The following is a 14,989-nucleotide window of genomic DNA, read 5'->3' as shown; positions in this document are numbered from 1 at the left end:
GGATCCCACTGCTCCAACAGTCTCTGCAGACAATTTCCTAACGATAGTCATCTTGTGAAGCTCTTGAAATTTCTTAATGTGTTCCTACCTCTTGTAACCCTTTTCTAAACAACAGAAAATGTTGACTAAAAGTTCATCAATCTTAACAGGCAAATTGCTTGCACCTTTCTCAGCAGCCAAGTGAATCGAATGACATGAGCAACCCAGCACAAAGACATATGGCTGTGCTTCCCTTAAAACAGCAGCAACACCAGTTTTCTTTCCAATCATGGTTGGAGCATTGTCTGAACAGAATGCTACACAATTTTCAATTGGTATTTTGTAATACTCCAACTGTGAAATTAACAAATTCCCAGTATTATGTACCATTGAACCAACCACCAAAGCTGTGACAGATAGAACTGAAGCCGAAGTACCTATCTTTTCATGTTTCTCCTCAAAACAGGCGATGACTAATGGAAAAAGATTAGCCTTACTGTCAATGCTCCCAACTCTAGCCAAAGTAAATTTTCCACTTTGCATGAGTTCATTTCTTGAATCTGTAGCCATTTCTATCGAAATATGTTAAGTCTTTGTACAGCCACAACCGTATATTTTTGCAGTTTCCGGACCAGAGATCATTTTCTTAAAAAGGGCACCAGCTTGATCTGCAGCAACTAACAGGATATTATGAAACTTCTTGCCAAATTAAAGCTGTGTGCCACACCAAGTCTCGAATTCTGGACCTTTGCCTTTCACGGACAAGTGCTCTACCATCTGAGCTACCCAATCACGACTCACAACCCATCCTCACAGCTTCAATTCTGCCATTACCTCGTTTCCTGCCTTCCAAACTTCACAGAAGCTCTTCTGCGAACCTTGCAGAACTAGCGCTCCTGGAAGCAAGGACACTACCTAGACAGGGCTTAGCCACAGCCATTGGGATGTTTCCAGAATGAGATTTTCACTCTGCTGCAGAGTGTGCACTGATATGAAACTTCCTGGCAGATTAAAACTGTGTGCCCAAATGAGTCTTGGTCTGGCCAAGGAAGTTCCATAGGGTAGAGCACTTGCCCGCGAAAGGCAAAGGTCCTGAGTTCAAATCTCAGTCCGACACACAGTTTTAATCTGCCAGGAAATTTTATATCAGCGCACACTCTGCTGCAGATTGAAAATCTCAATCTGGAATTGAATATTATGTTTAGTTAAAACTGAAGTGAACAAACATTCTACTCTTATTACATCAAGGTCAGCTCCAGGAGAGGTAAAAAATGAATCAGGTTTCCTACTGCTACCCTTCATGTTTAATGGATTTAACATGATTTTATTAATACAGTTTTTCCTCCGTAAGCATTGTTTATATTACACAAACTCGTGGAAAAGCATGCTAATGTTTCACCTTCCCGCGATCACATAATACATGGAAATTCAGTAGAATATGCATTCCTGAAAGACTGGTGATATCATTTTTTAGTAGAACTCATCATGAAAACACTAAATCACACAAAAAATCGTCACACAGTTGCACGAATCTCAGAATGTACAGCAAACAATGAATAAAAGCAAGGATAAACAAAAAGCTTTCCTGCTAACAAAGAGTATGCAGCAATAATCTGTTAGATGTGATTATCGACAGAACGTTCTATTGACTTTCGCAAGTGATTTTTCAAACACACAGAGTTAATGACAAAAGTGCAGCAATATTCTGCAAGAAGGTAGTATCGATAAAATTACCGGTTGCCTTTCGGTCAAATTTCAAACACTCACATTTCAGAATAGCAGCTATTATCAAAAGTCAGAACTGAAATGCAATATGAATGCAGAGGGTGGGAACAAGCCTGGGAGTTGAAAACCCAGGAAACAATTATGTTCATCTGGAAAACCGGAAGAAGACACCAAAATCTAAAAATCTTCTGGGGAAACCAGAACACTTGGCAAGTAAGCATATTAAAACAATGTGGAGCAGTTACAGCTGATGTTGAGAGTCACATCTGTAACGCATCACTAATTCAAGGTATTTTCCCACACAAGTTAAAATATGCCATTGTCAAGTGCCCCTACAAAAAAGGGGACACCACAGATGCCAATAATGACTGGCCAGTATCCTTGATTACAGCATTTTCAAAGATCGCAAAGAAAGTAATGTACTTGAGAATGGTTACCATCTCAACAGTAATGGGATGTTTAGTAAATCACAGTTTGGATTTCAAAAATGCTGTTCTACTGAAACAGTAATATACAATTCCACTGCCCACAATGTGGAGCAGTTACAGCTGATGTTCTGAGTCACATCTGTAATGCATAACTAACTCAAGGTATTTTCCCAGACTGGGTAAAATATGCCAGTCTGTAAATAGTAAAATGTCACCAATAGGAATTTTCAGTGACTTATCCAAAGCATTTGATTGTGTGAGCCATGATATTACATTACAGAAATTACAATTCTATGTTGTAAATGGAACAGCATATGAGTGGTTTAAGTCCTCTCTACAGAACAGGAACCAAAAGTTTTCCTTTAAATGATATAAGGAACTTTCCCACTTCGTCTAACTGGGGTGAAATTACATTAGGTTCCCTTCTGTTCTTGATATATGCAAATGACCTCCTTTCTGACCTTCAGCAAGAAGCTAAACTGTTTGCTGAGGATACAAGCATCATTATTAATATAGTAAAAGAAACTCCAATAGAGATGATACAAATAATGTCTTTGGAAAAGTTATTGATTGACTGTGAACATGCTTGCTCTGAACTTTGGGGAAAAAAAAGAAAAAAACACACACACACACAACATTACATCCAATTTTCTACTGCAAGGAGTACAGTTTCTTAAATACATATAACCTATCAACAGAAGTCAGAAGCCATGGTAGAGCACACTAAGTTGTTGGGTGTACATATAGATGAGAATCTTAATTGGAAAATTCATATTTTGGATCTCCTAAAGTGACTAGGTTCAGCAACTTTTGCAATCAGAATAATTGCTAATTTTGAGGATACAGGAATTAGCAAGCTAACATACTTTGGTTACTTTAACTCACTGGCGTCATAAGGAATAATATTTTGGGGAAGCTCAACACTTAGCAAAAAGTATTCACTGCTCAAAAGAAATGGTTAGAATAATGTGTGGGGTTCATAGGCACACATCTTGCAGGTATCTATTTAAAAGGTTAGGAATTCTTACAACAGCCTCACAGTACATTTACTCAGTAATGAAATGTTTAAAAACAACAGTGACATTCACGATAATAATACTAGAAGAAAGAAAGACTTACACTTTCTTCTACATAAACAGAAAGGGGTAAAATATGGTGCTGTAAAACTTTTCAATAAATTACCAGATGAAGTAATATGCCTGGCAGACAGCAGTAATAGTTTCAAAAATAAATCGAAATCTTATCTCCTTGACAACTCCTTCTATATCTCAGACGAATTCTTCAATAGGAATAAAAAAATCTATAATTATAATATATTCATTTTGTGCCATTTAAGGGAATGAGGTAAGTAATAAGAAAGTTTTAAGCCTTTTTTCATTATTTTTTTTTTTTTAAAAAGAAACACAAATTGATTCATGCTTGTATTTCTTATGCGCTTGACATGTTCCACATCATAACGGTTACCATGAGATTGATCAATGGAACACGTAACTAACTAATGATTATTATTACTCTTGACAACAAGACATATTAGTAAAAATAATTAAATATAATTAAATATTCGCAACAGATGTCGGTTGGAACAGCAACCAATAAATTTAGAAAAAAAGTATTTGTTTTAGTTTATAGTCGCACCTTTTCTTTATTTTTACCTAATGTAGTTTATAGTTAAAATAATAATGTGAGAAACATTTGCATAAAATTTTCTGTCAATTACATATGGTATTCCTATATACAGATGATTGATGAAGAAACTGATTTTAAGATGATAGGGCTGTAACAACATGATGTTTTACATGCAATGTCTTACTGTTTTAAGTTGCATATGTACAAGGTAACCATGGACATAAAGTTGTATCATCACATCACTTACAGACACATAGCATTACCATGGTAGAACATAAATATTGGTTGAACTGCCACAACAGGATAACATGTACAGCACAACATGGTTGTATGAATTAGTGTTGTGGCCTTCTCCTATAACAGGAAAGCCTATCAATCCAATTTCTCACAACTGCACGGTACATACAAGGAGAGATTATCGCCGCCATGGCTGGCTGCTGAAATGCAACATGGCATGGAGGAAGCACAATGCGGTGCTGCCAATAGACCCAGCACACACATGGCCAGTGGTGGGATAAACAGAAAACTGGAAATAGCTGAAGATTGTCAACTTAGCCACACCGCACACACCGCATTGCTATCCCCCTGGATGCTATATATCTTTATAATAAAAATAATTTTGGGTTTTCAATATTTAATGCTATTATTATGATGACACTTTCTGCTCATGTTGATCTTTATAGTGATATAAACTGCTGTATCCGCAAATGGAGGTATAATAAAAAACAAAAGGTGTGAGTAATCAACACAGTTTATTCCTCTACCAACAAAGGCAGAAATGAGAATTACAAATGACTGCAAGGACAGGACTGGCTAGCAACATCATTGGGATAGCGATTAACAAAGTCTGTGGACAATACTGCTGATTGTAGTGTCGAGTCAGAAATACCCCAGCCATTTGAGTGGTGGAGCAGTGTGGTAATAACAATAGAGGAATACAGGACAAGATTGCCTGTGCATGCACTTATGAAGCACTGGCAGCATAGGAATATGCCCGCTGTTGGTGAGACTGTAGTTTCAGGACACTGTGTGACTGGAATGGTGCTTGTATGCAGCTATTTATGGGGGCCCACCGGGTGGGTCTTGCTGCATTACCATGGAGGCAGCTATGGGTAGGAGCCATGCCTGAGCTGCCTGGCTGAGTGGCACTGCACATGAGCCATAAACTCCCAGCCTTGGGCTGTGTGATGTGTGACCTCTGGCTGTGTGGCAGCAGGTGTCCTGCTGTAGACATCGATGAGACCACATCAACTGTATTAGAAATGGTTAATGTCAACATGGCTACCAAAAATTTGCAATTTTACTAATTAATTAAACAGTGGAAACAGTTTTATTCCCTGTTTTACTATGTGATTTCATAAATTCCTATTTCAACAACAAAAAATCTAGGATGGAATAATAACAACATCATGAAAAAGACTAGATTGCTACTCACCACACAGTAGGGATGTTGAGTCACAGACAGGCACAACATAAAGGCTGCTAAGCAAATAAGCGTTCCACTTTAGCCCCAGCTGCCAGAGACAGTCATCATGTTTGTGTGAGTTGTAATTGCATGAATGTGTGTGTGTGTGTGTGTGTGTGTGTGTGTGTGTGTGTGTGTGTGTGTGTGTATTTTGTGTTCTGTAGAAGGCCTTTTAGCCGAAAGCTTACTTGCTTAGCAGTATTTTTATTGTGCCTGTCTGCAACTCAACACGTCCACTATATGGTGAGTAGCAATCTATCCTTTTCATAACATTGTCATAAATTCATATTATTTATTCTTTAGGTAATTTTTTACAGTGTGACTCTCTTTTAAGAAGAAAAACTCTGTCCATAGGGGGCTCTCTTAACACTGCTGGCCACAATTTGCATTTATTTAATGTTTAGCACTGACTTTTACTTTACTCTTAGGTTTTGACACACCTATTTGGGAAGAAAGTGTGACAACTTTGTGCCAGGGGTAAGGGGCTCCCTGTATATTATAAGGCTTCACCTACAATTTAAACCATACATTTGCAACAGAGAGAAAATATTATGTAAATGTTTCTCACTTTATTATTTTAACTATATACTGTAACATTTTTTATCATAAGACGGGTTGAGGATGGTACTGTGTGCTAAAACCAGTAGCCAGTAGGCAAAATAAAGAAAAAGCGAAGCTATAAATTAAAACAAATACTTTTTCCTAGCAAAAATAAGTATGAAGTTAAAAATAATAACTTCAAATTATATTTGTCAATTACATGCCTGGCATTTAATTCAAATTCCATAGCCAAAATATCAGCACTAACTGTTACATGCACTGCTGGAGTAACCTAGCAAGAGTTGAAAAGTTTGTTGTGCGTGGAATAGAAAATTGATACAAAATAGCAGATTTTTTTTCATCATGAATAGAAATTTAGAGAACATTACCAGCGAAAAATTGAGTAGAAAAAATTGGAATTACATACTTGCTCACAGGGGCAGTAGTAAAATATATGAAGTGACCTCACACACTAAAATCGGGAATTATGTAATTCTAAAGCCTCAAAAAAGTGTGTGTGTGTGTGTGTGTGTGTGTGTGTGTGTGTGTGTGTGTGTGTGTGTGTGTGTGTGTGTGTGCGCGCATTTTAACAGTCTGCAGTATTAAGTCACTACATGTTAATAGTGGTGTAAATACCGTAGTCTACTCAGAAAATTTCACTACATTCATTTCTCACCAGATTTTAAGTTTCCTACTTCTACTTTTCTCTTTTTATCTGCAGCTGCCAGTGCAGTTTTGTATATCTTGTATGAGCTCCACTCATCAGCGGCGGTCCTGGTACCTGGGGCAGGAATTTTCTGCTCCAAGTGATTAAATCTGTACACAAAAAAGGCAAAGGAAAATGTCATAGTGATTTAAGCAGATAGAAAAACTGTTTGAATCAAAGACAACTAGTTTCAAGCAAACTCAGTTTAGTTCTTGTAGAATACTTAAGAAGTACCACAGTATACACCACAGAATATAAGTAAATAACAATTTAGCTTACATGACTTTTGATAGTCCGTCTGATATTTGCTTGCAAAATTCTGAAAGCAATTCCAAGAATGAAAGATGAGATATTACATCATTTTGTTCAGCAACATAATTTATACCATTCAGATGAATAACCTGTATGGCGGCTTCAGACTTCTGTGGATGTTTTTTTAATGCCCCATAAATTTTATTACATAGTGCCTGAAACAAGATAAACAATTTTGTAGTATATGTGAGAAATTAATTTAAATCCTTTTCCGCAATATTAGGCAGAAATCTCTAGTATAATAGTAACGCTGCATTTCCTATTGCCATTAATTACAAAACACTTGTTCTCCATCTGCAGACAGGTTTTGAGCTTCACAAGCCATGACACACAATTCTGAATACAGTTCCAGACAGTAATAGAATGACATAAATATACATTTATATAAGAAAAAGATTATTTTCGACTGGTGTTCAGACAAATAACCTAGATTTAAAGTTACTCTGTCCAAAGTAGCTGTGTACTAACTCTTGGAATTATTGGAACAGAAGCTGTTATTTTACACTTGATTTATAAAAACGTTTATATTGCTATTCATGAAGACATCAAAAATACAGAATACATTTCCTATCATCTATGATTGGTTTAACTTGCAGCTGCCTTATGCTATATGACAATATGTTAAGTAAAGTTTTTCCAATACCAGAAAGCTTTTTCCCTTCAGTGTTTTGGTTATTCAAGATCAGGGAATATTTAAAGTATCTGTTGTATGTTGTGTAAAAGTGGAAGTACTCTTTGCTCATGCCAACTGTTTTAGCATGGGGCTTAAGGAATGTACAGACATGAGGTAGTATCTTATTTACAAATAAGTACATTTTGCAAGAAGTAATGGCACTCAGACTGTATATAGAGTTGGATGGTTATCTAAACCTATATCCATACTCTGAAAACCACTGTGAAGTATGTAATAGAGGGTACCTTCCATCGTATCAGCTTTTAGGACTTGTTATGGTTCCATTCACCAGCAGTGTTGCCGCAGTGGTAACGCTGGTTCCCATCAGATCACCAAAATTAAGTGCTGTTGGACTTGGCTAGCACTCAGATGGGTCACTGTCCGGGTCTGCTAAGTGCTGTTGACAAGCTGGATGCACTCAGCCCTTATGAGGCCACTGAGTGGGACAGTGGTGAGCTGACCACGTGCCCCTCCATATCCGTTACTGGTGATGCCTATGGGCTGAGGATACCATGGCAGACAGTTAGTACCATTGGGCCCTCAAGGCATGTTTGAATGATGTTTGTTTTTATGGTTCCATTCATGTACTGAGTGCAGGAAGAATGAAATATAATTTTATCCTCATGATCCCTATGGCACTGTAGTACATTCCTATGTTTATCATTTAAAACTGGTTCTTAAAACTCTTTGTGTAAGCTTCCTTGTGATAGTTTGTGTCAATCTTCAATTGTCTGCCATTTCAGTTTCTGCAGCAGCTCTGTGGCACTAAGCCCAGAGGTCAAATAAATTTGTGGCCATTTGTGCTACCCTTCTCTGCGTACATTCGGTGTCATGTGTCAGTCTTATTTTTTACAGGTCCAAAAACTTGAGCAATATTTTAGTATTGCTCAGACAAGGGTTTTTTAAGTAATTTCCATTGTAAACTGCTTTCACTTCCCTAGCAATCTCCCAATGAACTGAAGTCAGCCACCTACAAGTTTATATAACTGTTACATCCGGGTATTTATACGAGCTGACCAATGTGACTAATTGATATTTTAGTCAAAAGATACTATGTTTTTAAATTTTGTGAAGTGCACAATTTTATGTTTCTGAATATATAAAGCAAGTTTGAAATACTATCAAGAACTGACTGAATATGTCAGCAGCTTCTTTCAGATAGTGCTTCATTATAGATAACTGTATCACCTGCAAAAAAAGCCTGAAGTTAATAGTAATGTTGTCTGGCAGGTCATTAATATACAACATTAAGGGACCCAACACAATTCCCTGGGCCACACCTGAAGTTACTTCTACATCTGATGATGACTTTCCATTCAAGATAACGCGATGCATCCTACCTACCAAGAAATCTTAAATCCGGTTAAAAATTTTGCTTGACACCACATACTTTTGATAATAAGTGTAGATGTGGCACAGAGCCAAATGATTTTCAGAAATCAAGTAATACTGCATATACCTGACTGCCTTCATCAGTTTAACTTCTGCTTTGCTATCCTCAATTTCAGTTTCTGTTTTGTCCACAAGTGCCTGGACAGCTTTTACTTATGACCACCATTTCTTTGGGTTTTGTGACAGATTGTTTAATAATATTCAGCTACAGTAGTTGCTGAAGGCTTCATGCACTGCTCTCTTGCCAGCCAGGCACATTCCATTCCACATCTCCTTATCAATAGTCTTATGGTTTGTTTTACACCTATTCCGCCACAGTCCAACAGACCCGCCCAGACAGCAATGTGTGTTAGAATATAGAATGTCACTTCTGGGATTCGATGACATGCACTGGCCATGGAACAAATCCATCCAGCAAATTAATGACAAAGGCCAGCGTGTCAGGCAGCCTGGAAGTGATTTTTAGGCTGTTTCCCACGTACGACTAACTGAATATCAGGCTCGTCCCAACAACCCACTTCATATACACAATGTGCAACATTTTGAAAAGATTCACATGCTTTCACATGCGGTAGTACTAGGTGAAGACAGTTAGGGAACGAAGGGGGAAAGGGGAGACGGCAGGGGGGAGGGGGCAAATTTGACCACCTTCTACCATTAACAATACCTAATCCAATAACTTACAAGTTTGCTCCATGAAGGTACAGGATAAAGACCAGGCATGTTCCGCAGTAGAGTTAAATTATTAGGGTTCCTCATTGAGATGCAACACTACTACCTCTTTATCCCTTTAGCTGAACATATAAACCCTTCCATCTGTTTTAGATGACCTTTGTACTGTGACTTATATTAGTTTTAAGATGGACATCCTCTAAGAGCACAGGTCTATTTGTTGCTGTTATATCCAGTATAGTTCCATCATGAACGGCCATTCAAACAATCTGTTCTTGGTAGTTCTCAGATAAGTCATTTCGTAATGTTTTGTGAGATGTCTTGTCACACGCACCTTTTACAAAACCGTAACTTTCCCCTACTGACTAAAGTCTTCTCTGATAATGACAGTACGATGATGAAACATACATACTGGTGAACTTACGTTTCCTCTAAGGTTGTCGTTTACAACTAGAGATTTGTCTGGTGGTCAACAGAAGTATTCCATAACAAGTTTACACCCACTCTTGATACTGAGACTTGTGTAATCTCACATGTTGTTTTTATTTCTATCTCAGTGGATTTGACTTTTGTGTCTTTTGCAACAAATACACCACCTCAATTTACCATTAGTCTTTCCTTTTGATACTCACTTCAATTTTCCCAAAAATCTCACTACCACCAATTTCAGATTTTAACCAGTTTTCTGTACCTTCTTAGGAGCACTTCAAAAATCGACAATTTATTGTAAGCAGTTAAATCACTACAATTTTAATACTATTTATATGGCATTTCTTTGGATGTTACACTAGTAATTCTCTGTCCCTTACAGCTATCATCACCTAGACTGGATGGAGAATCCATAACTAAAATGCACTTGTGTGCACCCTACACAGTGTCAACTAACTGGGAAGCAGCATTGGATGTGCAATCACACTTGACCCATTTAGGGGGACACAGTAGTTCTCTACTGTATGAACCAAATCTAGGAAGTCACAGCCTGGCTTTTCACAGAACCTTCAACGTCTCTGGTTCAATACTTCGCTCAACTCAGAACCGGAGCTCAAAATCAGGTCTGGGGAATATCCTGCAAAGTCTGAGCCTCACTGAAACTCTGTGAGCGAAGCTGGTCTTCTCAAACTTATCTGCCAGTCACTGGAATGATCAAGAATAACCTCAGTGCTCATACAACAGGATCATTTGTTGCAATGTGCACCACAATGTGCTGTTTGTTGCACAGTTTCGTTAATGACTGCTGGGATAATCTCATGAACATGCTTAATGAGGCCTCCTTGCATACAAACTGAGTGCACTTGGTGTTCCCTCCCATCCTCTGGTGCATTTTTCCTAAGTTTCCTCTTTCCCATGTACAGGTTGACTAGCTCTACAAGTGGCACACCACTCATTATCAAGTGGATGAGTAGTAACAGAGTGGTACACAACAGAACTGCATTTTTCCTAAGTTTCCTCTTTCCCATGTACAGGTTGACTAGCTCTAAAAGTGGCACACCACTCATTATCAACTGGATGAGTAGTAACAGACCCTGTATTTCCTGTAGAGGAGGCAGGAGCCACGCAAGAGGATGGTACTCGGGTTATCTTTGATAACTCTGGTACACAGCTCCAGGAGCCTTCACAACACAGCCATTTGCAGCAGCTTCTAATGGATTGACAGCAGTAAGAGCAATTGCTGTCAGCTTATCAACTTCAGCTAACTTATCTTGTGCCTGAGAGCAGTATTCACAGTATGGCTGCTTTGTGGTTGGTGAAATGTTTTATAAAACGGCAAACAAATAACTTTAATACACTCTTACTGATTCTCTCTTAATTTCTGGAGCTTATAAGCTAAATGTTTTATTCATTTCCTTTAGAAACAAACACAATGAGTACAAAAAATATAGTTCATATTAAAGCATCAGAAAAACTGGAATACAAGTTATTAATTTCCTGAAACTTTTTTGAGATTATAATCACTAATAAACTCAAAAATAGTGTTAAATTGTGATAAATGCTCCTTTGGATCCATATATACAATAATTTACGTGTGTGTGGAAGAGGACATAATATGTAATATTTTATTGTGAGTTACAATACATGATATAATTTTTTGCACAGCGTATCTGTATGAATATTCTTTATTTACATTTTCTTTAGATTACAACAAAGTAAATCCCTTTGGCCTAGGTGAAAACTCTGAAAACTGTACAAAATTCTTAAAATTTTCTGTGGAGGACATAGAAAATGCTATTCTAACATTAAGAAACAAAAAATCTGTAGGTTGGGATTGAATATCCACCAAAGTTATTAAAGTGGTACACAACAGAACTGCAAACCCACTAGCTCAAATAATAAATCAATGTTTTGAAGAGGGCTGTTTCCCTGATGTACTGAAATATGCTGAAATCGAACCACTCTTCAAGAAGGGATCAAGAGAGATCATGGGAAATTTTCCTCCTATCTCGAGTCTCCCAGTCCTATCTAAAATATTTGAAAAACTTGCTGTTGCACAGATCCAAAATGTTCATTGCAAAATATTCTGTTGTTCTAAAAATCAATTTGGTTTTCAGCAGGGGAAAAACACAATAGACACAGTAAACAGTTTCACTGAGAAAATAAGTTCATCATTAGACAAGAGAAATAAGGTGACATGAATTTTCTGCGACCTCACAAAGGCATTTGATTCTGTAAACCATGCAATGCTTGTTTACAAACTTGAAAAGTATGGTATTAGCAGCAGTGCCCTCCAATGGCTTAAATCCTACTTATCCAAAAGAAAGCAAAGAATTAGCATTTCTTCAAATGGCACATATTATATTTCTGACTGGGGAAGGGGGGAATAAAAAAAACAAAGAAACAAAATCTCAGGGTGTTCGGCGAGGCTTCATATTAAGCCCAGTCCTATTTTTCTTTTATGTTAATGACATACCATTAAATATCAGCTCCCCATCAGTTCTGTTTGCTGATGATACTTCTGTCTTAGTTAAAGATCAGGATTTGCAAAAAATTCCCAGATCAGTGATCAGTACCCTCAGTACCTTAGAAACTTGGTTTCAGCTAAATGGGTTGAATCTAAACATATCTAAGACTTGTGTGACGCAGTTCAAAACTAAACAGTCAAAATGTGAGCAGATTAAGATTGTACACAACAACCAAGATATAGAAGAAGTTGACACAGTCAAATTCCTAGGTTTAAATGTAGACAAAATTTGAGCTGGCAGGCACACATTGAATACTCGGCAAAGAAACAAGGCGGCTTTGCATTTGCAGTGCAAATATTGTCAACTGCAACTGACATGGACACACGAAAAGTAGCATGTACAGGCTACTTTGAATCCATTATCAGGTATGGTATTGCTATTTGGAGTAACTCGACGAACATAGTGCAGATACTAAAAATACAGAAAAAATCATTCAAAATATGTGCATTGCATATCATAAAGAACCACGTCGACTATTATTTAGAAAACCTAAACTATTAACTCTACTATCCATGAGATTATTATATTTTTGTACACCAGACATGAATTATTTGAGAGAAACCATTTTGTCCATTCACATGATGCAAGAAACAAAGAAAATTTTATGCTCTCCACCCACAGCCTCAGACTGTCTGCCCAGGGACCGCAATATACAGGAATGAAAATTTTCATAAATTAAAAGCGTTCAAGTTAATGCAGATGAATTTACATGCACTTAAAAAAAGCTATATGAGATACTGATATTGAAGTGTTATTACTCAGGGGATGAATTCATACAGGAACAAAATGGAAATTTGAGCTGGATACAATGTGTTACACATTCCAAAAAATATCCTTATTGTGTATTATTTATTTATTTACGTAAAAATTACTTTAACTGTTTTACAAATTTTTTGACATATCTCCTGTATGCAATGGATTGGAAATATACATCATGAGATGAATAAAACACAATCCACAATTTACATGGAGCCGTCACAGTGATGGGTTTTGCAAATGTCAGAAACAATAGTATGGAAATAGCTCCACATAGAAAATATGTTACATTCTACAGTTGTTACATCTTACATCTATTTTATACCTTTACTGCTTTACAGCTAATATGGTACTGGTTAACATCAAAGCAGTGTCTTAAAATTCAGTGAATGAATATAAACATTTTGAGCTGAATATTTCAGCTCAGTTTTGTGTCAAGATATATACCCATTAATTTGACAGAGACTTTGACAAGACTATCTTAGCTCACAGCTTTCAGGCAGAAAATTAAATGCTCAATTTTAGTACTGTTTAATGTTAACCTATGTGCCTCAAACCAGTCGTATTTCTTCTCCAGTATAAATTCTTTCTGTTGATTCATGACTTTTGTCTCATCAAGGGAGGTGATGGATGTAGTATCATCACCCTCGAGCACTGCTTTGAAAGGTAAAAAGCTAAGCAGATGATTCACATGAATGAACAACATTTTCTATGAGATACTTTGTTTATGACATCCAAATAAACTGATTTCCTAGGTTTCCCATTTACAACTTTTTGACATTAGAATTTTAAAAAATTTGGGTGTGAGATCATTCTCTCTCTCTCTTTCCAAGTTACTGTGAAACACCCAGCACAATATCCTGCATTGCTTAAATTATCAACTGACTGAGGCACGTAGCATCTTTGGTTGAAGAGTGGTGTGTATTCAGAGCTCTCGTAGAGATACGTGTTTAATTTAGTAATAACAATTAATTTAGGCAATATCACATCTTAAATAAGTAAATTAATATCTATTGTAAGTTATCAATTAAATGTTTCACATTTTTTGCGTGTTTTACAGGAAAATAAAACATTTCATAGGAGCAAATTTTGGACTAGGATTTGTTTACATTATCATAAACTGTAAGTTACGTGACTATTTCAATAAACTAAAGTTTTGTGTTGTTAGTGTATTCTTACACACTATCCATTTGATTCTCTGGTAAGCAGCTGAAATGAAACATTCCGAAATAAGTAATAAGTTTATATTGTGTAGGCTAAGTTCTTTGTTTATTTTTGTTTCATCACGTAAACAATACAGGTTAAATCATTTTTGTTTCTCTGGAAGTTTCGAATTAGTATCTGAACTTTAAGCCTAAACTTTCTAAGAAATTTAATATTTAGTCTACAAAGTCAACTTAGATTAAAGCTAAAATTTCTTTGCTATCAGTGAGAAGTGTACGACTTGCTGTAGAATTGTTAGTTCTGGGGTGTGATGTGAGGGTTGTTGCAGTTTCTTTCATGTGGATGACTGTAGCAGCATGGGAATTTTGGGAAATAAACAAGGCTCACTGGTTGTGTAGGATTTCCTGTAGAGATAGGAAGATAGTGGAACAGGAGGAAAAGACTGCTGCCCTTCAGGCGGAACTAGATAAACAAAACAAGATCTGGAAAGATTAAGGGGGGTGACGGGAAAAGAGGTGGGAAGTGACAAAAGGTTATAGAAGAAATAGGAATAGGTCTCTCTCAGTGTTGTTGTGAATGTGGAAGAGAGGTCTG

At 36.9% G+C, this 14,989-nt stretch overlaps 1 protein-coding gene across 1 annotated transcript in view; it reads right to left on the bottom strand.

Annotated features, from left to right (window-relative positions):
* Nucleotides 1–14,989, bottom strand: part of LOC126278687 (cohesin subunit SA-2-like) — a 381,965-nt gene that overhangs the window by 48,083 nt on the left and 318,893 nt on the right. Inside the window, exons 17-18 of the mRNA XM_049978948.1 lie at nt 6,749–6,936; nt 6,440–6,579 (exon numbers count right to left, since the gene is read on the bottom strand). Of these exons, the coding sequence (XP_049834905.1) occupies nt 6,440–6,579; nt 6,749–6,936 (328 nt within the window). The remainder of the gene's footprint in view (nt 1–6,439; nt 6,580–6,748; nt 6,937–14,989) is intronic.

The sequence above is a fragment of the Schistocerca gregaria genome, chromosome 6 (genome assembly GCF_023897955.1).
Source record: "Schistocerca gregaria isolate iqSchGreg1 chromosome 6, iqSchGreg1.2, whole genome shotgun sequence".
In the NCBI taxonomy this organism is placed as follows: domain Eukaryota; kingdom Metazoa; phylum Arthropoda; class Insecta; order Orthoptera; family Acrididae; genus Schistocerca; species Schistocerca gregaria.
The sequence above is the reverse complement of the archived record's forward strand: the minus strand, read 5'-3'. Positions and strand labels throughout refer to the sequence as shown.